Raw genomic sequence first — 25,748 nt, 5'->3', positions numbered from 1 at the left:
CTGGTTTTCAGACCATAAGAAAAAAAGAAGAAAAAAAGGTAAACTTGAAGAAGCACTCACCTGTGCTGATCAGCCATAACCATCGGCATCAGCGTATAGACAGCAGTTTCATTATCTGGGAAGAAATGAAATTACTCTGTTACCATAAATGTATCTTTTACATAAGATAAATGTATCAAGCAACACTTATTTACCTTTTCAAGCGTCCCCTGTTCAATAGATCATTCTTTTTACACAGATTCTACATACACGAAGTTTCATTATAAAGAAAAAGCCATCATACTTAGATAAAAGATAGAATTAACAGAATTGCAATACATGAAAATTCAATATGGCTTTTTTTCTTTTACAAAGTAAGAATTACAGAATTTTCAATGGAGCATCAATTTCTTTGAATTGACAATTCTGTTAATTCAATCAAAGCTTTCAAAAAATATGCATTAAAAAAACCCAAACAAAACAAAACCAATGAACTATTTAATTTTAAAAAGAAGAAAGTTTCCTGTCTTCCAAGGTGACTTCCACAGTCCTGAGACCATGAATTTTTAGTAGTGATTCTTTAAATCACTTCATAACCATTCCATTTTGTCTCTATACTTGAGTACCTGAGTGCAGTAAGTTTCATTTTAATTTTTAATCTCTAATCAGTTTCATATTTCACACTTGAAGGCAACCAAAAAAGGCCAGAACACAAAGATCCACGTCAGTGGTAGGAATACACTGACATTCAGCCAGTCTCTGTAATCACTACTACTGCAAATGCCAGCGCACTGCATGGGTGTGATGAGCCTGTTCAGTCACTTACAGACTTGCTGAAGTAAAATACTATTTTTAAAATAGTCATATTAATATTTGTCATTTGACAAAAATTAAAATCTATTAATATATAATAATTATAAATAATATTAATGTGCAATATTTATTTTTTTTATTACAGATAATTATTATCATTTTCCCCTTCAACAAGCTACCCATTTTTGAGAGTACAATCTCCACAGATTGTTCATGTAGACACCAACTTATGACAGGACGGGCTATGCTTTCTGAGAACCCAGGTATATGGTTTCAGGGTATGGAAATACAGGACTGTTCTCACAAAATTCTTATTTTCAAAATTTTCCTCATCGCCTTCATTGATCCTAAGTTACAAAGCAATCAGAATAGGAAGAATTAAAACAGTCCCAAACAAGCATAGTATCTCATGTCTTTTACATACCATGCCTCTACACAATCACTACTTCCACTAGGTAGGTAAGGTAATATTTACTGAATATTAAATAAAGATTCTCCAGAATTACGAAGTGGAATCCAATAAAGTGTTATACTGCAACTATGCTATTTGTTGTTATTACTGTTCTACAGTGCTCCAAGATTATTGCCTCTATCAGCTATTTGAAGTTGTGTGTCCCTAGATAACAAAAGAAAGAAGCAACACTAATCTATTATCTTTGAACACTGAACAAAGATAAGTCAAATTCAAATCACATTTCATCAGCTATAAAAATTTTAAAACAAACTTTTAAAAAATCAACATTGCTTATAGCAAACACATGGTGCAAGACACAAGCCTCTCAAAACACCAAATGATGACTAAACATTGCAGAGAGTCACCAACCATCATCAAGTTCAAGTTTGAACTCTCTACAAGTTGTTCCTTATGGCAGAGTTCTGTGGGCATCAGATAACTCTATCTCCAACACATCCCTAGAATTTGACTCCTGGGGGAAGAACAAGCTGGAAGGGAGGGGACAGAGAGAAAAAGAGTCCTAAAATAAAATTAAATAATGCTAAATAAATTTCAATTGTGAAAAATATTTGAGCAATTTTTTTAAAATCTATCCATGATTAGCTCCCAGTATACACAAACTAAAAAAAAAAAAAAAATCTTGAACTTTTGGCAGGAAGATAAAGCTTTCCAAATAAAACAAAAACCTGAACTTAAAACCATCAACTAAATTTAAACATGACATCCTTATATATTTCCACAATCAAGCCCTATACAAGACATGCAAAAAAAGGTGGAAAAACTTTTAAATAAACTTTTAAACACCTAACTGAAATGCTTAATATTTATTCCAATTAAATTTAACTACATTGCAAGTATAGTGATCTAGAAAAAGACAGCGGTTAAATACAAGCGTAGCTGGGCCATAACATGCATTTTATGGCACGGTTACAAAACTAAGCCTTTTGCTATTCTATTAACAGAAATTGCACTGTGGACCACATACAGATTTTCCCAGTTTTTCTGTACAGAAGTAACTAAAAGGGTGTGGGACTAAGGAGCTTCTATGCCTGTCTTTGGTGATTATTTTCTCTAGTCACAAAAAAACATCCAGTTGACATGAACTACATCTCAGCAGATAGAGAAAAAGCATTATACACCCTATAGACTTACCAAACTTATTTGCTAGTTAACTTGCTTGCATTTCAAATCTTGTGTATAAAGACAAAAAAAAAGGCACATCAAACACAGTGTCAGAGCTTTGGGCTGCAAGACCTAGTTTTTAAGCACTGAGCCTTACTAGTAGCATTAAGAATTTGTGTCAAACTCTCAAGTGTCCAGAAAACAACTGCTGAAGGATACTTTGAGGGAGTGATAAAAAAAAAGTTCTACTTTCAAGCTCAGGGTACTCACTGGCACTGGACTCGGGCTTTAAAAACTTTAAAGACTTGCTTTAAAAACTTTAAAGACTTGCTTTAAAAACTTTAAAGACTTGCTTTAAAAACTTTAAAGACTTGCTTTAAAAAAAAAAACATTTGAAATTCATCATCTAGAATCCTGCCCTAGCAAGATACACTTGTGACTTTATTTCCTCAGAGATAATGTAGTAAAGCTGGCAGAGATCACAATATTAAAGAAGTGTCAGCACTGGCCACATAATACTCTAACAGCTATGGCACATGCATTGGAAGTTCAATACCTGGATTTATTGCTTTCTTCAGCATAAGTAAATTCAAACATACATCTCCATTTCCTGTGAGAAAACTATGACTCTCACTTTCAGGATGGAGGGGTAAACTATGTATCTTTCAAATTAAATGTCAAATTAAAGTTATTCAAATGCAACAGGAGAGTCAGGGCAGGGGAATCATAATTTAAGAGACCAGACACAGCACACAAGAAGCCACCAAACTACGTATTATCCTAGACCAGTGTGGAATATTCCAAGCTGATCCTGTCAGTACATGTTTGGAACAACATACTACAAGCCAAACCTGATTCTCAAGAAGAGTTTGGGCAGACCTGCATGAACCTAAGGAACACCAAGGTCAAGAAAGAAGATACCTAACGAGCTAAGACAGACCTAAAGATGGATGGCCATTGAACAGAGATCTTCTTGGAATGCAATTTGAGACTTCAGTGTGTTAAGCCCACTTATCTCCTTATATCAGTCCCACCAATTTGTTTCAGGCAATTCCTAGGGAAAGCATAGAATTTTGTTCCTTCTGCACTACAAGGGGATAGAAGAACTTGTTCCAAAAGTCTCTGGGTTTGAACTTGCACTACTGGGTGACAGAAGTACATGTTCCAAAGATCTCAGAGCTTGAACTTGCACTGCCATTCCATAGACACACTCTGAAGTGTAAGATAAAAATGCCCAAGATGTGAAGAAAACAGACAAAATTCAGAATCAATTTACCTACTTTAGTACTGGAGTAAATTTAAAGCAGCTCCAACTGACACAGGTTGAGCAAAGCATTATTCATACTGGCATCTTCAATTAGTTAAACTGGTGCAATTCCATTATTTCTGTAAGTCTAAGGTTAAGTTAGTAGTATTACGACAATTTTCACTGCTGCCATTCATTCAAAGGCTTACAAGCAGCAGCAAAATCTGCCTGAAACTTGCCTGTCAAGTGAAATTTATGAGAAACTGCACTGGAAGACACTGGAATTGTGATAGGTGACAGGAAGTGAAGGGTGTAGCAGCAAAGTTCAGGACACCAGGAAGTCCAAACTGAGAAACCAGAATATTACTCCCTCTCCTCCACCACTGGAGATGAAAGCTGGCAGGCAGGGAGCCAAAGACTCATAAATAAAAGAAACACTGAAGAAAGCACAGTGACAGCACATGACTCACAAGAACAGAAATTTTGTATATCCGAGTTTTACAGTCAGTTCTCACAAAAACTGGACCTGTCTGGAACACCAAACCACTCGCCATTAGAGCCTGAAGCTCTGCCTTCAAATCCATCCTGATATGGGGGACTAGCTTCTATGTGAAGTGGTTTAGAGCCAAAAAAAATTAGGCTGTGACAGGTAACAGTGACTTAAAATACCTTTTCAAACAAAATTCAGCACCACTAAAAAACAAACAAATTAAAGAAAAAAAAACTAAAAACCCACAAAGACTTGTCATCACTACTCCGTCAACCGAGGAAGGATTTAAAAGCGAATACAGGCAGTGCCCGGCACCCCGGCCACCCACCCGCCCGGGCTCAGGGCCGGCAGCAGCCGGCAGGGATCCCCCGCGCCCCGTGTCGGAGGCGGCGAGGCAGCGGGGGAAGGAAGGGGACGCCGCTGTTGCCGTCAACACGACAAATAAACAGAGCCTGCCAGCGGCGGAGAGAGGAACCCGTTTCCATTCTCCCCAGCCGCTTCAACTCATCCCCGCCGGCCCGGGCGCGGAGGCCGCCGGGACCGACCGCTACGGCAGGGCCCCGCTCCTACCGTCCGGCAGCTCCACGGTGCGGGCGCGGCGCAGGGACCTCGTCAGCCGGTTGAGCTGCTCCATGGCTCTCTCCATCCTCGGAGCGCCCAGCCCGGAGCCACGGACACCGCCGCTACCGCCTGCCTTCAGCCCATCGCGGCGCTGGCGGCGCCGAGGCCGCCCAGGCCGCCACCACCCCGGGAGGCTGCGCGCATGCGCGGGGCGGAGCTGGGGGCGGTGGCGGTCTCCCTCAGTTTGCTTTTTTTCCGAAGGAAGGAAAAGGGTAGTGGGGATAAATTTTCAAAGCTCGTAGAAAATGGGTTTTTAAACGTCTGCTTGTTACAAACAAAAATAAAAATTTTGATTTGCCTTTTGAAGCCGCCCCTGCCAGGTGGTCCTGCCCGTGCGGGCTCCTTTCCCCGGAGCCACGGAAGAGAATGGGGCTGCAAACGCACCTGAGCGGGACAGAATCACAGAATCGATCAGGTTGGAAAAGACCTCTGAAATCATCTAGTCCAACCTATGACTGAATACCACGATGTCAACTAGACCATGGCACAAAGTGCCACACCCAGTCTTTTCTTAAACAGCTCCAGGGATGGTGATTCCCTCACCTCCTTGGGCAGCCCATTCCAATGCCTCATCATCCTTTTTGTGAAGAGCTTCTTCCTAATGTCCAGCCTAAACCTCCTTTGGTACAGCTTAACACTACGTCCTCTTGTCCTGTCACTGGTTCCCTGGGAGAAGAGACCAGCCCTATTTGGCTACCATCTCCTTTCAGGTGGTTGTAGAGTGATAAAGTCACCCCTGAGCCTCCTTTTCTCCAGGCTAAACACCCCCAGCTCCCTCAGCCTCTCCTCGCAGGACTCGTGCTCCAGACCCTTCACCAGCCTCATTGCCCTTCTAGTGCCAGCACAAAAACTACAGACACTTGGAACTTTGCAAGGAAACAACTACGAGCATGAGTCTGTCAATTAATTTCTTCCTTTGGCACCATAATACGTGTTGTCAAGCGTGCAGGAGCGTTCAGTATTGGGTATTTTGTCTTTAATGATGCTTCAGGTGTTGATGCAATCTTGGCAAACCAAGGGAGTATGGGCTACATGACAATGCTGTAAAGCATGAATTAAAAAAATTATGTGAAAACTGAATGTAAAGAAATCATACCCCAACAAGATTTTATTTGTGATCAACTTCCAAATGCAAGGAAGTATATGGGACTCCATGGGTATCCATTGTGATCTGGTTCTTTGTAATGTTCTCATTGTTTCATTCTGTAAAATGCTCCAATGACTCTGACTTAGAAAAATGAAGAAAAGCTATCTAAGATTTGAAAAAGGTCGAGAAAGGACTACCAGGACAATCAAGAATCATAGAACTGTGGGATAGTTTAAGTTTGAATAGACTGTTAAAGGTCACCCATGCCAACCTCTCTGCAATGAACAGGGACATCTTCAACTAGATCAGGTTGCTCAAAGCACTGTCCAACCTGACCTTGCATGTCTGCAGGTCTGGGGCATTCACCTCTCTGGGCAATCTGTTCCAGCATTTCACTACTCCCATTGTAAAAATCTTTTTTCTTACATCTAATCTAAATCAACCCTCTTTCAGTTTAAAACCATGACCCCTTGTTCTATTGCAAAAGGCCCTGTGAATTGGCTTCCATGTAAGTGAGAACTGACTTGGAACTCTGCTATCTGGAAAAGAAACACTGTACAGGACAAAGTAGAAGTGGAAAAATAATGAATGTCATGAAGATACGATCGAGGGCGGGGGGGAATAATTAAATTATTACCAATCAGATCAGAATAGGTTAATAAGAAACAAAAATGAAATCTTAAAAATACCCCTTCCCCCCACAACTCCCTTCTTCCTCAACTTCATGACTAAATTCTCTACTTTCTCCCCACCAGCAGCATAGGAGGATAGGAAATAAGGGCTGTGGTAAGTTCATCACATACTCTCTATGCCCTTCCTTCTTCCACAGAGGGAGGACATCTCATACTCTTCCTCTGTTCCAGTGAAGAGTCACTCCCACAGAAGTCAATCCTCCACAATCTTCTCCAACATATATCCCTTCCACAGGCTGCAGTTCTTCATGAACTGCTCCAGCATGAGTCCCTTCCATGGAGTGCAGGCCTTCAGGAACCAGCTGCTCCAGTGTGGGTCCCCACGGGGTCACAATTCCTGCCAGCAAATCTGCTGCGGCACAGGCTCCTCTCTGCACAGGGTCTTAGAGAGCTATTTACTTTTATTCCAAGTTTCTAGGGGCTGAGGTTAGCGTTTATTCCAATTTCTAAGTGTTCTCACTAGTGTAGAGGATTAATTAAGTGACCACTTGAGGTCCCTTTCCTTTTCTGTGAGAATGATTCCAGATGCACCTAATGTTAGAACTACAATATGTGTGAACAACTGTTCATAGAAATCAAAGAAGAGAAAAGTGAGGAAACTGGAGAATGTATGTTTTTTTCTAAATTAATATCTTTTGAAACCTTCTGTAAGTACAGTAATATTCCTTTGGTGCAACACTGCCACAAGACATATTTGGTGGCATCTTTTAAAAGTACCAAAATAATGGGATAAAACAAGAACATTAGGAGTATGCAATCAGTCATATAATGTTCTAATTTTGTATGTATTTCGCTTTAATTCAGTGCTAAACACAAAATATATTCAGGATGCATCCTTAAAATTTAAAGGATTGATACAACAGTATAAAATCCTAAGTAAATTTTGTTTTAAATGTAGAGTGTTTCACTGTGATCTGCAATCAGCAGGTAGGAAATGCTAGGATGGTGAAGAGATAATACAAGTTCTTACTCTTACTTAGTCAGCCTTGCTAGATCTCATTGTGGTTTAAATTCTTCTTAGTTCTTCTTGGGACAGAGAGTGGATAAAATCTTGGTGGTTATTATCTTCCATACTGTCACAAACTGCTCAGGAAAGAAGGGAATGAGCATACATACTAACTGACTCATTTCCATAGCAATAAAGTACACAGTCTCCAACCCTAAACACAAGGTCTTCCTTGACCTAAATACAGGTTCTTCTACTCTCTGTCTCCTGGGGTCTTTGTTGTGGTTTAGCCACAGCTAGCAACTCAGACCCTCCCTGCCGCTCATTTACTCCCTGCAGGTGGGATGAGGAAGAGAATCAGAAGGGTAAAAGTGAGAAAACACATGGGTTGAGACAAAGACAATTTAGAAGGTAAAACAAAATCTGCACACACAAGCAAAGCAAAACAAGGAATTCGTTCACCATTTCCCATGGGCAGGCAAGTGTTGAGCCATGCCAAGGAAAGCAGGGCTCCACCAAGCATCGTGGTGACATGGGAAGACAAACACCATCACTCTGAACATCCCTGTTTTCTTTCCCTCCATTTTTGATCCTGTTTCGGGTTTCTTGCCAAGCACATTCTACTTGTCAAGACATTCCCAAACAGATAGGACATATGGATGGGCATTTGCAGCTTTCTAGCTGTATGCTTTCCACTACAGCCTGAAGTTTACAATGTTCAATAACTGCTTTAATTGACGACTGTATAAAACTTCAAGGAAGGAAAAGCCAGTGGAGGTCAGAAAGCAATCCAGGTAGGGGTGATACGATCTCAATGGTCAGTGTCAATGGTCACAACACACCCTCTCTTTCAGTGGTTGATTTAATTCCAGACCCACCCAGATGGTTTGAGGGCTGCAGATATGGCTAACATTTCTCATTTTAGTAGACTGCTTTGTATTAGACTTCACCATTCCAAAAAAGTCTCAGCTTGAATCTATGAGCTTTTACTGTGTTCTAGGAAATTTCTATTTAACAGTGTGCTTTTCCAGTGGTATTGCAGCTGTCTATGCCTATATTGACTGCTGTGGAGAATTAGGCATTTTTGCATGGTAATTATTTCTGTCTAGTTTAGAAATGGGTATTGCACTAGAATTTGATACCTTCAGAGGTGTTTATAAGACACCTGTAGTAAGACTAAGTCTTAAATTGAGACCTTTTAAGTAAATAAAATTAGCTGAAAATAGTAAAATTAGCTTAATTTGTTTACACTATGGCATAGCCATAGTTCCAAATTGTATTATTTTTATTGATGTCAAGGAAAAAATTGACATCTCAAGGAAAGATTAAGGTTCCCAACTTACCACCTAAGCTTTAAGTCATTTGGTCACTGAATGTAGTCAGCAGAGTTCCCTTCAGTAATGAGATAAGGGGACCTCAATATATCTGTCCCTTGCACTTACATATCTGAAGATGTCATGTTCAACTGCCTACAAGGAATTGGTCAAACTTGTCTTTCACAGTGAATTAAATCAAACCAGTTATCAGCCCTATGAAAGAAACACTGTCCTTGACTCGTACAGGAATGCTCATTGCTGTGAGCAGTATCAGGAGGATGAGAGGTAGACTGTTTCTTTTCAAAAAAGATAATACCATCCTTAACAGTCAAAACTCTGGTGCTTGTGGAATTTATTTTTTTACAAGAAAAGTTTTCTTCAGAGACAAAAATTATTTTGTTTTCAGGATTGGGAGGAATGCAGATTGTTGTCAGAAAAGGAATGCAGTGCTATGTAAAACTAAAAACATTCAGCTCTTTCATTCTGTTATTTCCTCTGTACATTCTTCACAAAGACATACAAAATTAGAAGAACTTTAAGCTAGTTAGCCTACAGCATAGAAGTGAGGGATTGATATTGGTTTTTCCATGTTTAAATGCCAAGAGAAATTTGTGGCATAAAGACTTAGTAAACTTTGTATCTCAGGTTTTTTCACACCTTTTCTGTCATTGGATTCCTAGTTATTAATGAAGAGCCTTCTCTGGACAGTGCTGAGCTCAAGCATCCAGTCCTAAACTGGACCTTTGGTCATCACCAAACGCCAGAATATAGGAACAAATTCAATATGTGGGAAAGTGCATTTCATCTATAGTTTGCTGTCTCCTTTAACCAAAAAAATAAAAGGGTTTCTGGTCAAATTCAGTTCAACATGCCCTATTAATTTACAGGATAATTATGAGACAAGACTACTTACAAAAAATATAAATCTCTGCAGAAAGGAAAAATATAGATTAGATAAAAGAGCATAATTTTTTATTTTGCCTGCAAAGAACTATAGAATCATTGAGTCCAACCATTAACCCAGCACTGCCATGTCCAGCATTAAACCATATCCCTAAGTACCAGTACTGCCCAACTTTTAGATACCTCCAGGGATGGTGACTCAACCACTTCCTTGGGCAGCATATTCCAGTGACTGACAACCCTTTTGGTGAAGAAATTTCTCCTAACATCCCATCCAAACCTCCTCTGATTCATCTTGAATCTGTTTGCTCTTATCCTATCTCTTATTATTTGGGAGGTGAGACCAGCCCCTGCTCGACCAAATCCTTTCAGGTAGTTGCACAGAGCAATAAGGTCCCCTGAAGCCTCCTTTTCCCCAGGCTAAACAACCCAGGTCCTTAAGCCATTCCTTATAAAACTGTACTCCAGACCCTTAACCCACTTTGTTGCCACTCTCTGGACTTGTTCCAGCACCTGAATTTCTTTCTTGTCGTCAGGGGCCCAAAACTGAACACAGGATTCAAGGTGCAGCCTCACCATTGCTGAGTACAAGAGTATGATCATTGCCCTGGTCCTGCTAGCCACACTTTCTGATACAAATCAAGATAGCATGGTAGTCCATGTTTCATCAAGGAATTAACTAAAAATCTGAAAAGAGTATGATGATTTTATGGGCTACTCCAGATAGACAGGCATGACCATAAGTTCTTCCCACTGCAATTCCACTTGCCTTGGTTCCATTCCCTAGCAGTGAACTCTAAATGCAATCTGAGCTCTTCCTGGAAGCAGTTCTGCCAGCAGAGATTTTCTCCTCCACTGCATTGCAGTATTAGGAGCCAGCACATCTTTGGAGTGTGGCTTGGAGCCATTTTTCCCAACAGCCATGTACTTCTTGTGGGCTGACTCAGCTTCTTCTGGACATGCCAGCAGACTAAGACTGAAAACTGTCAGCATGTACTGTGCTGGGACTTGCCTGCAATGAAGATGAAGCTATATAACAGAACCTTTCCAGAATTGTAATAGAGTAGTAGAGATAGAGATCAACTTAATTCACAGATACCTTCAACTACCTTCAACTACCTTCCTCCTCCCCATGTTACCATCAAAAAACATAAGATATTCACAGGCAACATATGCATGGTGCTTTCCTTCTGCTCTTGGGGGAGGCTTGTCTTTATAGAATCAAATTATATTTTGGATTAGATGAAACCATAAAGGTCATCTAGCTCCAACACCCTGCCATGGGCAGGGACACCTTCCACTAGACCAAGGTTCTTTGAGCCCCATCCAGCCTGCTCTTGAACACCTCCAGGGATGGGACATTCACAACACCTCTGGGCAGCCTGTTCCAGTGCCTACCACCCTCACAGTAAAGACTTTTTTCCTATATCTATTCTAAACCTGCCCTCTTTCAGCTTGAGGCCGTTCTCCCTTGCCCTATCACAACACGCCCTCGTGAGAAGTCCCTCTCCAGCCTTCTTGCAAGCACCCTTTACGTGCTGCAAGGCCACAGAAGATCTCCCTTGAGCCTTCTCTTCTCCAGGACAAACAGCCCCAACTCTCTCAGCCTATTTTTGTAGGACAGGTGTTCCAGACCCATGATCCATTCAGTTATCCCATAAATGATCCATTCTTATTGCTGGATGTATACTCTTTAGGACTGAGGAAATTGGATCAAGGCACTGCAGTCAGAGAACTGTGCATAATCCCAATGAAAACAGTAATAGAGGATCTATATGTATCTCTGAGAATTCCAGTGCTGACACAGCTGCATGTCTGTCCTATACACTAATTCATGCTGCTGTGTTTTAGTATATCTGGACATGTAAAATGCTACCACAGTGAAACTTCTAGCAAAAATTTTCATCATTGGATAGATAAGGTTTATACATGTATACATGAATCCTTGTTTTTTCTGAGATTTTTGGATTCCAAAATTTACGTTTCACCTTGTTATCATTAGTATTGAGGGTAAGAAAATGTAGCTTTAAACTGTTTCACTTTTATGTGTTAATTGTAATGGAAATCAATTTTTAATTTGCATATCTATCTTAAAAACAATCAATGAAACCCCACTTTTTTGGTCAATGGGGTTAAAAGTCAATAATAGTAATATGGATTATCACTACACTTATTTCTGCTGTCAAAAAAAAATGTGAACTTGGCTGATTATAGATTTGATTTCTAATCCTCATTTTTTATGCTATAGATGCCAGAGCAATATTAATAGAGGCTAAATTATTTATTAATATTTAAAATTATATTTTTATATTTTATTATTATCACAACAATAATAAATTATAATAATGATTATAAAAAACTCACAAAATAAGATCTATTATTTCTATGCCTTCTCTTATTTTTGAATAATATGGTCCTATGTAAAAAGATGCTGACTTTTAATCACCTAATGGGATTTCTTGTAGTAATTTTAATATATTATTTTAATGGACAAACTTAGTTCCCTAGATCACATTGAAAACTATGTTCTAGAAAAGTACAAACTATGTATCCCTTGACTGCATTTCTTTTCATTTTAGGATGAAGACATTTAATCAAGGAAGGAAAATTTCTCAGAGAGGACCCTGAAAGTACCACAGTTGTTTTGATTCTGCCAACTGACAGGTCAGCAGCTATGGCTCAGGACATCACAAAAACTCCCCCCACTTTTTCCAGTTGTATTTTCTCTGCCTTGTTGAACTATCTTGCCTTTTATTTCTTTGCTGCTTTGCTATGTGAACTATACTAAATCCTGGTTTCTCTTTCTGAGATTATGGCACTGCTGGAAAAGAGGAGTAGTTGTTTTTTTTAAAATAAGTTTTAAAATGTTATTGTCTATTTTTATGACCCACATGATTTACACTGACTGTCAAAATTTCTAAACCAAAGGACCATCAATTACAGCTTGTGCAGCATTCATTTCTATTCTCTGTGGAGCAGTTAGTGCTACTTGACGCCTACCTACATTTCCTTTAAGCTGGATTGCTGAAATTTCTCAAAAATAATATGTCCAGGCTTGAAGATATATTTTTAAACTTTCTCTTCATCTAATTCACCCAGGCTCCTGGTCTGAAGCAGGTCCTACCAGTTCTATTTCTGCTATATTTGTGCTACATTTCCCTTACATTAATTTTTCAAAAGGAAGCTTTAATGTGCCTCAAAACAAATCCAGAGTGCTCAAGGATAAGAGTGAAGATACTTTGAACTATTTTCATAATGTCATAGCCCTTAAGTTTGCATTGTCTTTACTGGAGCTTGAAAAGCTTATGATTATGTCTCATATTTAAAAATATCATCACTCTTCTTTTAGTAAAATCCATTTTCTGCACAAAGCGTTTTTAAGAAAAAAAAAAACCAAAGAGCAAGTAAAATATAAACAAAAGGGGTTTTTTTTCTGCTAATCATTATGCTTCTCTCAGTATTAGTCTAGGTGGAATCAGGGAAGAGCCAAGTATTTATACACCTGCTTGGCCAAGAAGAAATCAATAACTATTCTGTTCTTGTCTCTCTAACGCTGGTGATGTTGCTCTTCCAAGATTATTTCTGGCTGTCATGTTTTTCCTACCACTTCTCTGGTTAGTTGTGTTTGCACCTTTATTCTGTGCAGCAGGAGCTCTCTACAGATTTTAGGGAAGTTTTTTCTCTAGATAATGATGGCCATTTCTTTATATTCTCTCATGTTTCTAGAACAAGCATGTTTACAATTCTGCAACAATAAACATGACTTAAGGTCCTGTAACTCATCATCACTACACTCAAGCAGAGATCAGAAAAAGGAAACCTGCAGGGTGAAAAATGCTGAAATACTTTGTTACAACCTAAACAACAACCTAAAAATGTTGAACCAACAGTGGAACCATTATTTTGTTCCATTTGCTGCAAATTTTGAGTTGATGATATACTGAGGTTTTCACTAGCTCTCCCTGTTTCAGGTCCTTGTTAACTCTGTAAAAATTGCATTCAGGCTGACACTATTTGCTGTCATTCTAGAGCTGATTCTGTTTTGAAGGACAAGCAAAATCTATTAATTTGGTCCTAATCAACTCATTTTCATCTTGGGAGTACATTGAAACTCAGCTATTTTTAGTTGTTGGGAGACAAGGAAGCATTCTGTCAGTCAGAAAAGTTCAAAGGAAGGCAATCTCCTTTCTTTTCTCAAGCAAATAAATAAATTAATTAGTTACATACACAGTTACATACATTTTTTCACTTGATAAAATAACTGGAGATATTTGTTACTTGCTACTGATGCTATACTGGTGGACCACCCTTGATATCCCAGGCTTCATGTAAAACATTCCTGCAGACACTGTTGATGCCTATGAACAAGCTAATCAAGTACCAATAGAAGATTGCAGAGTTTCAAATAAACATCCCAATTACTTTGTAGCTTTGTATCAACACATTACCAGTTGCAAACATCTGTCTAAAAAAGAAACTTCCACCTTAAAATTTAGAAGAATGTGAATTTAGAGCCTCTTAACGCAATCCTTGAGATTAAAAAATAATGTGGAAATTTCTATAGTCTTTGGACTGGCAAAAATAGTATTCTCTGAAATGGATCCTATTTTGCAGAAATAGGAGGTGCATCGTTTTACCCTCACAGCACACTAAAATACATGATGAAACCTTGGGGAGCACAGCTGAGTCCCAGTAACTGTCTTGATTCAATGCATGCAAAAGGCAGAGCTCACTATACACATTCTAGACATGGTAACTTTTAGCTCACAAATGACAACATCATTAAAGAGAATTTCAAACCAGAGGAGACTCCCTTGTTACTCTAGCCAACACCTTGAAGTTTGCTTGGTGTTCCAGGATAAGATTACTAACAGTTTTAAAACTATTCAAGATGATAAATATTTTCATGTAAACAGAGACACAATTAAAGAGGCTGTTATTGCAGTGGTAAGAATGCTTTTGTGCATTAACAATTCAACACCATAAAGCTCTGCGGGGCAAATAAAAAAGAGAATTAAATTTTTATACAGCATTAATTCTTTTCGCAGCTCCCTGGTGGGGTTGCTGAATAATTTTCAGAATCGTGTGTCTAATACATCCTCAGTAACACAGAGAGGATTTACAACAGCTGGTTAAACCAAGGGATAAATTCGATCTTTCCTAAGAAGTTCGGACAGAAGGCGTCATATGAAAAACAACCACAAGATGTCAGTCTTAATGAATTACAGTAAATTATTCTGATTGGCTCCTTTCTGATAACTAACTAGGCAGGGGAAAACTATTGATCATGTTGAAATATTTGCGGGGAAAGTGATCTAGGAATAATATTGCTAGTCCTAAACATATTAATGAAAATGAACGATCAGATCCCAATATAGCCCCTGTGCATATTTGTTTCTAGAAGATTTAACTCTTCTGCTAGAGACTCACTGGAAGGACATAGCAGGGATTTGTCCCTCCCCACTTGTCCTTTTCCACACATTTTCTCCATCAGAGATGGAATTTAAGGCTCTATAGACTTTGGGCTTTTTTTCTGTAAAGCTATTTTTATTTTTCTAATAGTCTTAACCATATTCTAATACCACAGGTCTGAATATTTGTAAGATAATAAGTCCACTTTCCATTTCCAGTCCAGGTTTAGAGACATCCAAGTGACAGGTATTGATCATTGTTCCTGGAATACTTTACAATCTCTTCCCTCATAGTTCATCATTTGAGCCCTGACAAAGGAGCTGTGCTCTACATCACTTTTTTTGAGGGACTCTCTATTTACCTCTTGCTACTCACACCAACACTGGTCTTGCATTTGCTACCTGTTTGCTCACCCGGTTTCCCATTAGCTACTACCAGCAGTCACAACCTCCTGTTCTTGTTTCTGCTGGTTGTTCATATTGTGCTGCTTTGCTCTGCTCTGATCTCCAGCAAAACTGCTGTTTGCTTCTCTGCCTCTGCTCAACCCTTTATTTCTGCAGTCCACGGAATCTTTCAGTTGTGCTTAAAAAGTTTAAGTGATATCCAGGATCTGTAAAGAGACCTTGTGAAAAAAAGGCAATATTCCAGTAGGATCTTTCCCAGATTCTGAAAAAATAGACAAAACAGCAAAATATGCTTTGACCCAGATTTGCTTTCGCTTCCTTTACTATGAGATCCAGTGACAAGCTACAGCATTTGCTTCCTCAGCAATCACAAATAGGTTACCCATAACACAATTAAACCCCCTTTACAAATCATCTTGTAGCTGAAATATCCCAAGGTGCCACAACACTTACCAGGAAATCAAACTCTGAATCTTTGGTTCCTTCACTGGCTCACTGCAGACAGGCCATCTTATGGGATCCTCACAGAGGCTGTCAGCCTCCCCTGCACCTCACACCTCCAGCCTTACAAACCACTTAACTGAAGCTGACCGACTCCTGGCATTCAGCTATTAACTGAAAGCAATTTTACTAAAGTTACTTTATTAAAATTTAATTCACCTTTTGTATCTTCAGGTTTCATAATGCACTGTTCGATGGTCACAAGCGTCCCTGGGGGCATTTTCTTTGATTTCCAATGAGAGCAGGCATCCTAATATGCAGATTTAAGGTGCTGTGGGGTTTGGCTCTGGTTTTCTCTGTAGTAAGAAAATGACAAAGAGCAGAGACACCACTCTGCAACTGCCTAATACTAATCCCAAAACAGGACACACAAAATGCACTCATACACAGGACAGGGCAGGAAAGGAGATGATGGAGCCTCCAGTAGTCTGAACCTGCATTCCGTGGCTGAAAGGCTCCTGCCATCTGGGGCAAGCATGGCTGCAAACCATAGGTTATTGATGACTCGGGTTCTGCTGAGATCTGTTCTGAGATTTTTAAAATGAATGGGCTGTAGTAGGATGTTTCAAAATTTAGGAGGGAAAATGTTTTGGGATGTTAAAGCTTTTTCCTTATGCATAATTTATTATAACAGTATCCTTTGCTTATAATAATCCTTCTCAAACATTACAAGTAAGAAGGTAAAGGATGAAAACCTGTTTTTTTTCTTGTTTCTCTCAACTTCTGTCTTGTAATTTTCCTGGAATCTTGTTTGGTTTTTGGTACATAATCAGATCATTAGTGTGTACTTTCTGTTCTGGAAAGCAACTAGACATATTGGCCACTAACACAGTCACAAGGGATTCAGAATCATACTCAGGAGATAACTTACATTGATTTAGTGCTCATCAATTATTTTATAATGAGTACCACTGGAGCGATGCAAAATGTCAACATGACAATGAAATTCCAGAACTTATCTAAAAATATATCTGACACAGATAATTTCTGCAGAAAGTCCAATGCTTCCAACAGAAAAAAAAATCAATTTTCAGATCAGTAAGATAACAATATTTATATTTTTTCAACACCTATAAACACAATCTACTAGAATTTTCCATTTAAAGATCTTGTTCAAGTCACAAGACTAAGTAGTGTAGCACCCCAGCTCTTACACTAGAAGCTCATGGAGCACTTGGTTTCATAGGTATCCTTACACTAGTCAGTACAACCCAAGCTCAAGTTTCATTGAAGACAGCTAATAGAGTTACTGTATTCCATTAAAAGAGAGTTTTCTTTCCTTGCCTGATGCTTAATCGCTTCTTAAATGTTATTCTCTTGTTCTCAGTATGTGCTTTTCTAGTTTTACAATTTTAGGACAAAGTTATTGTGCTGGTTCCAACTGGGGCAGAGTTAATTTTTTTCACTGTTGCTCTTATGGGGCTGTGTTTTGGATTTGTGCTAAACACAGAACAATACAGAAATGTTCCTGTAATTGCTGAGCAGGGCTTGCCCAGAGCCAAGACATTTTCTGCTTTCCATACTGCCACGCTAGAAAAGAAGTTGGGGATGCATGAGAGACTGGGAGGAGACACAGCCAGGACAGGTGACCCAAAAGCAGACCATACTGACATCGTGCTTAGTATATAAAGTGGAAGGAAGAAGGAGGAAGGGAAAATTTGAAGTGATGGCATTTGTCTTCCCAAGTCACTGTTAGGTGAGATGGGGCCCTGTTCTTCTGGAAATGGCTGAACATACTTGCCCATGGGAAGCAGTAAATTAGTTCTTTGTTTTTCTTTGCTTGTGTGCTTGCCTTTTGCTTTCCCTATTAAATTATCTTTATCTCAACCCATGAGTTCTCTGGCTTTCACCCTTCAAATTCTCTCCCTGATCTCTCTGGTGGGGGAGTGAGCAAGTGCCCGTGTGGGGCTTGATTGCTGGCTGGGGTTAAACCATGTCTGTCATGCCAAAACATTTTGGCACCCAATGCGGGGTTCAAAGAGTTTGAGATAATGATAGATTTGATTGGGATGTGTCAGACTGAATTTACATCTGATAGCGCTGTTTAGCTAGTAATGGGCAGTCTCCTTTGCTTCCATGGGGCTTGTCTGCTTGACTGTATTGTGTTCATTATTGGCTGCTTTTCTCTTGTGCTGCTGCTGTACTGCTTATCACCTCACTCTGTTGTGCCTGGGAACATTCTGATAACAGCCATGGCGATGCGCCTGGGCTGGCGGGTAGCCAGGCATTGCTGCTGTGTTCTGTGCTGCTGTACTGGGCAGGCTAGAACTCCAGTGTGAACTTGAGTTGAAGGGTCTGTGATGGGTGAGTGAGTCCGCAAGAGAGCAGGGATACACAAGTAGTCCATGGAGGACCCCATGCTGGAACAGGTGGATGCCTGTAGGAGGATGTGACGTGACCCCGTGAGAAGCCCATGCTGTAGCAGGTTTGCTGGTGGGACTTGTGACCCCACCAAGGACCAGGGGTTGAGATTGTAATGTGATGTGCCTTTAAACTATTGTAAACTATGATTTGAGCTGTGTGTTTCAGGAATTACTGTAACTGGAACCACCCAACCTAAGCCTTACAAGGGAAGAAGGAGGAGAAGCCTTACGAGGAGAAGCCTTACAAGAGGCAGTTGCAGTGCAGCAGTGACCTGACCTGAGTTGGCTTTGGTGCCCACTAACTCCCCACATACGCAACCTCTCCTGTCCTGAGTGACCATAACAGATGGAGCCCAAAGTCATGGACTACATAAATTTAACAGATGTTTTGTGGACATTATGTGGACAGGGGTGGTCCATAGGCTAAGGGAACAATGTCTTTGTGTTATATCAAAGACTCGGAAGGGAAGTGGTGGTTAATGAGGTTGTATTGAACAGTGTGGGACCTGAGCATGATGTAAATGGGATGGAATATGCTGGTTTCAGCATCAGTAGAGTTAAATTTCTTCATAGTGGCTGGTATGGGGCTGTGTTTTGGATTTCTGCTGAACACAGGTTTATAATACAGATGTTTCTGTTATTGCTGGGCATGGTTTGAACAGAACCAAGGCCTTTTCTGCTTTTCATGATGCCACACTGGAAAGGAAGTTGTGGGGTGTATTGAAGACTGGGAGCAGACACAGCCAGGACAGGTGACCATAGCTGACCAAAGGGATATTCCAGGCCCTATGACATCATGATCAATACATAAAGTGTAAGGAAGAAAGGGGAACTGGGGGAGGACGTTTGGCATGGTGGCATTTTTATCTTCGTAAGTCACCGTTACACGTGATGGGGCCCTGCTCTTCTGGAAATCTGCCTGCCCATGAGTAGCAATTAATTAGTTCCTTGCTTTTCTTTGTATGCTTGGCTTTTGCTTTCCCTATTAAACTGTCTTCATCTCAACCCACGAGTTCTCTGGCTTTCACCCTTCCAATTCTCTCCCCAGTCACACAGGTGGGGGAGTGAGCAAGCGGCAGCGTGAGGCTTGATTGCTGACTGGGGTTACACCACGACAGTCATAGATTGATGTTTCTTTCAACATCAGTTTTAACCATTGACAGTGATGATGATAGATGATATATACCTTTCCCCATGGAAAGACACAAATTCACAATGCATTTCCTGCCCTGCATTCCTAAGATTGCCCATCACATCCCTTATCATCTATGCTGCCACTTTTATTTTAAAAACTTGCCCACCCATAACCACTACCGTCATCCACCTACTCTGCATCAGCTTCAACTATCTCTTGGGACCTCCCAAACACACATATGCACAAAACAAACCAACGCAGACCTGATGAGTATTACCAATCTTCTGTCTCATTTTTCTCCTTGCAGTAGAGCATTTTCCAGAGGGCAGGATGGGGCTAGGGAGCGTGCCTGAAGAGCCAGAAAAGCAAATGGGAATGTTGTGTACCTTAAGAAAAGGTGTCTTTTTAAAATCTTGTGGCAAGGGTACGGAAGGATAGGATTGAGAGTGTTATCCTGGGTTTAGCTTCCAAAAAAAAATATTAAAAAGATGATTTTCCAGATTTCTTTTTTGTGTGTGTGTGTTTTCCTGTACTCCATGAAACTCGTATTTGGATTTTGAAATGTTCATACTTCTCAGCATCTTTGTCGCTCATCTTTTTTCCTCCTGAATTTGGACATATGCAAGGCTCCTGTGCAACAAGGGACCTGCTGAGGGGCAAAACTATAGCTGAGGAGTCTGTTTTACAGCATGTACCTCTGGGTGCTCCTGAACCTTGTGGCCTCCCTTGTCCTCCCTGCTGCATGGAACTGACCACTTGGGTTTGCAGCTGCACCTGGCCTGAGGGATTCTGGATCCAGAAAAAAGATGCAGTTTAGTTTGGGAATATATCTTGTAGGTAGCCCTTTGTTTGGTACCATGGCTTGGGAACATGGGCCAGGAGATAGTTCAACAAACGTCAGTTCTGAAGGATGATTTGACATATGAACATTTGGGAGAGAAATGTGCATATGTCAAATATGCACATTTCCTGCTCTGTTACTTTCAAAACACCTGACAAACTCTGAGCACACTAGAACACAAGTATATAGTGATAATAAATAACAACACTATTGCTTTTTCTTATTATAGTATTTTTTTCTTTCTTATAATATTTATTATTTTTCACAAAGTTTGTCATTGGTTTGTGCCTGTTGCCAAAGAATTCAGCTCTATAATTGAGAGCAATTTTGTAAGTGAAGAGTTAATAATCTAAAGCAAATATACAGTTGGGAAAAATAACTGCACAGAATACCCAGCCTTGTCACACTTGCTTATATCATCATCTGCATAATTTCCTTGGAGCAAGAAGGGGGTGTGAAGCCTGGGAAGAAAGGAAAGGATATGCAGGACAAGAAGCAGAATGGTTTACATCACTCTGAGCTATTATCTTAGGCTGTTACTCACTTCCCTCCCTGAGCTCTTTGGGGCCACCCCAAAGAAATCAGTGAGATGAATTGTCTATTTTGTATGCTTTGGACAAACCATCCATAATTATAGCTCAGCTTTTCTGAAGACAATGTATGAATAAAAATATTAACTTATGGAAAATGAAGCCATGATAAAAACAGCTATTACAAAGTGTTAGAAAACATAGCCATATGTGGCACGCAGCCACTGACTGTTGGGTGAAGTTTACTCGTACGTTGGTTCTTTGTAACTTGAGTTACAGAAGGGAGGGAAAGTGACACCCTCCAGCACTCTGATGCCTGTAACATGCCTGGGGTGCCAGAGAGGGCAACTGTCAGCACAGAGCAAAGGCACCATACTCATGGTGTTGGTGGCCATGTGGGACAAACAGACAGAAATGCACAAGCAACAGTAGCAGCAGAAGGCTGCAGGGAGATAGATACTACAGAGGAGTTTCATTTATTGCCAGCATCTCCCAGGGGCTGGAATGAGTTTCCCATGAACAAGACTCAACTAGCAGAGCCCCATGTTCAGGCTGCCCATCCTGGATTAATTGTAGGGCTGCATGGAGCACCAAGATGATGCGCTGTGGAGCTCATCCAGGTATACAAAGCAGAAACCTAGAGTTTTAAAACTTTTGTGTTTATATGCAAGGATGTTTAGGCCATGAGGTCAAGAGACTTCTGAGCTGTCACATAAAAGTTGTTAAGACAGCCTAGCACCCACAGACTGTGCTTGGCTTCTATCTCCCTTGGCAAGTTTCACAGCTGACACAACTTAAATTAGGGTGTTCTAGAATAAGACATGCCAGATCTCACATTAACGATATACTCTATTACCTACACATAAAAATATAGAATATGACAGACCACTGGGATGTTTCCAGTTCTTGCAATGACCTAGTTTCTGACTCTTCACAAAAGCAGACAATAGCTATTTTAACCTGAAACTTTGATTTTTGTACTGCATCTAAATAATTAATCAAGGAACAAAATCATTATCTAAACATATTAATCTACAAAATTACACTCAGCTATATATACATATACAAGAGAAATATTATATTTTTGTCTCTGTCTTTTAAAAAAATACCATCAAAAAGACTGGAACAGGGGTTGAATAACATTTTCGGCCAGTTTTCTATATATAGATAGGGCATCAGATTCTCTGTGAATGTGAGAATCAAAATCCAACCATAAAGGAATTAATATTGATCTACTTACATACTAATTATACCCTTATGTGATATTTAAATAAAGTTTTGGGGAGTTATCTATCCCCATGCAAGGCCTGATTTATATATGTGTATGTAATTTAAAAATTATTTAACCTGTTATTAAGCAAATCAGTTTCTGGATATGCTAACTCTGCAGAACTTGTGTGCTCCAAAGGTTTAATGTCCGTATCTAATCCTGATTATTCCTAATCTTAAATAAGAGAAAATCCTCTACTCCCCTCTGCAACACCTGATCTCGATTCCTGGATTATGTTATAAATACTTAATTGCTTATTAACATGAATCATCTCCTTTTTTAAATGCATATTTTACATAAGTAGGACCTCAGCACTGCTCATTCTTAAGCATCACTCTCTTACGCTGTTATGTCTCTTAAGTATTCTAGGTATAGTGTAGAAGAAAAGAGCTGGACTCATCTAATTTTTGACTGCTTTTCTTCTGCTCCAAATACAGCACAAATGCACGGGGAAGCAACGTCAGAGATTTGAGAGGACTTGCACCCACTCAGCACGTACACCACAGTGCTGATCCTATTCACCTCGTGCTTCTCTCTCTACAAGTGAACCTGTGCCTAGGACTGTTGTTGGTCATTGGAACTGAAGTGTCTGTTCTGCTAAATTGTTAAAGGAGTCCCTGGAAAAGTCTCGCCCAGGCATACCTCTCCCAAGCAATTCCTAGTCATAGCTAAGGAGCTGTCCAAGGCCAGGAACCATTTCCAATAGGGCATGCATATGACCACTCTCATTTAGAAACAAGGGCCATTACTGGCTGTTGTGTCAGTTCACTAGTTTGTTAATTAATTGACTCATAAGCCAATTCCTTCATGGATTAAATGTGAGTTCATTTTATTTTGAAGAGCTGGTGATGGCTCCTAGCAGATGTTCCATGCTAGGTATGGTAGCAGGAATGCCAAGCCTCCCACAGGATGTTATCTCCATGCAGGCATCATCTCTTTCATGGTATTCACACGGAAGAATGATCCATCTTTCTTGGTAAATCAATGGAGGAGAAAGAACAAATAGAAAATGCCATTGCACCACTGAACACTGTAGGCAGTTCTTTCTCCTCACCCAGCCCAGAAAAAGTGAAAAAGTATGTCAGAGAAAGTCAAAGTTACGAAACTACTCCTGAGGAGTTTCTAAACATCCAAAGACCGAGCTGGGAGTGAAGAAGATTGTATAATTGATATCTGCAAAGTCAGGGATAGCACAGAAAAGGTGCACACCAAGTGATTAGGAGCATCAGTGAAATTTCCAAGCAGCATTTTCAATATGAACAAAAGGAAGGATTACTACAGACAGCATAAAGGAAATCAGAATCAGAGACACAGCACACTGTAGTATCCCAAAGTATAAATGAGTTAGAAGAGCAGCTAAACAAGTTCCTAGGAAAAAAAGTTCACCAAAGGCTGTTAAACACCAAGTCCTGGATACAACTTTGTCTCTAAAATGCCAGTAGACTGGGAGTGTCACTGTATGCTTTACATTTGCTTTAGCAAACCACATTGATCATTGCTTGAGACTGGGATGCTGGGCTTTGCATTCAAATTACTAAAAATCTTTCTTATTTTTGTCCAGTCTATAATATAATCATCCTAGTAAATTAGTGTTCATTAACTAGAGTTTAAGCATTAATGAAAACCCAAACTGGTCTTATCTAAAAAAACACTTTGGTTTGTACCTTTGACCTATTTAAAGTGAAATAACTTTGAGGAAGAATGATAACCACTGCTCAGATACTGGCCTGCCAGGTATCCAAGATGTGCAATTGAACATGTGCTTAGGGATAGTTTTAAAAGAGCAACGTTTCCATACCTGTTGTTAAACGGATATAATATCATTACTGTAGCTCAGAGCCGGATTAACTTTAGATATACAAAAATAGCTTCAGCAGCTATGCAAGGTGAGTTTTGACTCTGGAGGTTAGTGTCTCACAGGAAGAAGAGGTATGCTAATAAATTCTCTACTCACGACCATGTCTCAGAAATTAATGAAGTCAGGCCAACTAAGCTCATGATTCTCTTCAGCAGCAACACTGAAAAAGGTTGACATTATGTAGCTCTGGACCAAATTTCTGCTAAATGAGACCCTTAATAAGTGAATTATGGAAAAATGGGCATCAATATAGCAAGTTTTAGCTACATGAAGTCACACAAATTTTACTTAATATCCTGACAGATCTTTAAGCTGAGCTGTGAGGAAATAAAATTGCCCTGTTTTGTTCCATCTGTTCATCATCTTCTTTTTTCTGCATATTTTTCCTTCCCTCCTTCAAACTCTGGCAAAGTAGATATGTTTTTGGGCCTGACCAAAAAAAACACTACACAATGAATAGCTATACATGAGAAAGGTGTGATTTTAGCTTCTTAACCTCCTAAGAATATGGCAAATGAGCTTGTGCAGATCTGTATTTTTTACATATTTTTGTAGGATATAAGTTTAAATTAATATTGCTGTCAGCATAACCATAGACTTAGTTAAAGGTCTACACCAGCTCTTGGCCAGCTAGGATTTATGGCTTCAACTTTCTTTTGAAAAAATAAGTGGAATTACTGATCCCTCACCCCACAGTGGGGCATCTGGGTATACTGCATTTCAATGTATACTAGCAAAAGATACCTTGATGGAAAAAGTAATCTTGTTAAAGGGAAAAAGAGCATCTCAAGTATACTCCTATGAAATTTTGATTTCCAAATATCACATTAAACCTGTCCTTAGAAGGCTGGAAGCTAGTCCTGCAGTTTATTCCATCCTTGAGCTCATTTATATATTTATATCTTAAATAATCATATTAGAAATGTATGTGTGTGCCAAATTATGTGTGTGCTGGTGCTGAGGACAATGCAATTTACCATCAGCGAGGTGGGAATGCTGGCTGATTCAGAGATCAGTGAAAAACAGTGCAACAAGTATTCACTGAGAGGAAAACTAACAGAGATCCAAAAAGGCAGCAAGATGAGCACTGTCTTGCAAATGTGCAGACTTCTGAGCATATTGCCTTGACATCCTAAAACCTTGAATTTTCTATTTCTTTGCGTCTCCCTTGAGCACATGCTGTTTCCTCCTCCATAAATCAGTAGCCATCACTACAGGCTTGTGATGAACTCAACAGCACAGCTGAATCCTCCCAATCATACAGTCAGGAAACAGCTGTCTTTTGATAGTTTTTCATGTTCTTTTTGTACCTCAAAGACCAAGGTAAGAAGCTTTCCAAGTGGTGCCTTGTAGATATATGAGTTTATTGGAGGGGGATTGAGGTGAGACACAATTCAGCTGAGGAGGAAAACACACCCTATTCTTGGTATATAAGATGTGTTTTTCATCATTTCCCTACGTAAGTCCAGCTAATTGATAGGTTTAAGTACAGAGATAATAACACAGGTCAATTTATTTTTTTTGTCTGATCTTTTTAAACTTGCTTTTCATCCAGTTCCATTAACAAAAGTTTAATTTACCTACTGCACAAGCCTAGTTTCTGATGCAATGCAGGGAAAGATGCAAGCAAAAAAATTAGAATTTCTGATGGTGTGAATTTGAAAGTGACATTCCACACCAAATGAAAAAAAATTAATAAATTTCACCAAATCTCCAACCTTCTCTTCTAAAGTTAAAAAAAAAAATAGGGGAGGGGGTTTTTTTT

The 25,748-nt window shown here is 39.6% G+C and overlaps 1 protein-coding gene and 1 long non-coding RNA gene across 5 annotated transcripts in view; one reads left to right on the top strand and one right to left on the bottom strand.

Moving 5' to 3' along the window:
* Positions 1-4,860, bottom strand: part of HACE1 (HECT domain and ankyrin repeat containing E3 ubiquitin protein ligase 1) — a 49,177-nt gene extending 44,317 nt beyond the window's left edge. For 2 of the 4 annotated variants that reach the window (XM_033512856.1, XM_033512857.1), the window contains exons 1-2: positions 4,675-4,860; positions 61-115 (exon numbers count right to left, since the gene is read on the bottom strand). In XM_033512856.1, the coding sequence (XP_033368747.1) occupies positions 61-115; positions 4,675-4,750 (131 nt within the window). In that variant the 5' untranslated portion in view covers positions 4,751-4,860. The remainder of the gene's footprint in view (positions 1-60; positions 116-4,674) is intronic. The other 2 variants (XM_015622408.1, XM_015622406.2) reach the window with 1 other exon arrangement.
* Positions 4,861-18,243: 13,383 nt separating this feature from the next.
* On the top strand, positions 18,244-19,985 carry LOC107201358. Its single transcript, XR_001520136.2, has 2 exons — positions 18,244-18,411; positions 18,516-19,985. It is a non-coding gene; the product is annotated as an uncharacterized LOC107201358 (long non-coding RNA).
* Positions 19,986-25,748: the final 5,763 nt, after the last annotated feature.

Source organism: Parus major, chromosome 3 (genome assembly GCF_001522545.3).
Source record: "Parus major isolate Abel chromosome 3, Parus_major1.1, whole genome shotgun sequence".
NCBI classification, from domain to species: domain Eukaryota; kingdom Metazoa; phylum Chordata; class Aves; order Passeriformes; family Paridae; genus Parus; species Parus major.
This window is presented reverse-complemented; position numbering and strand designations above follow the sequence as displayed.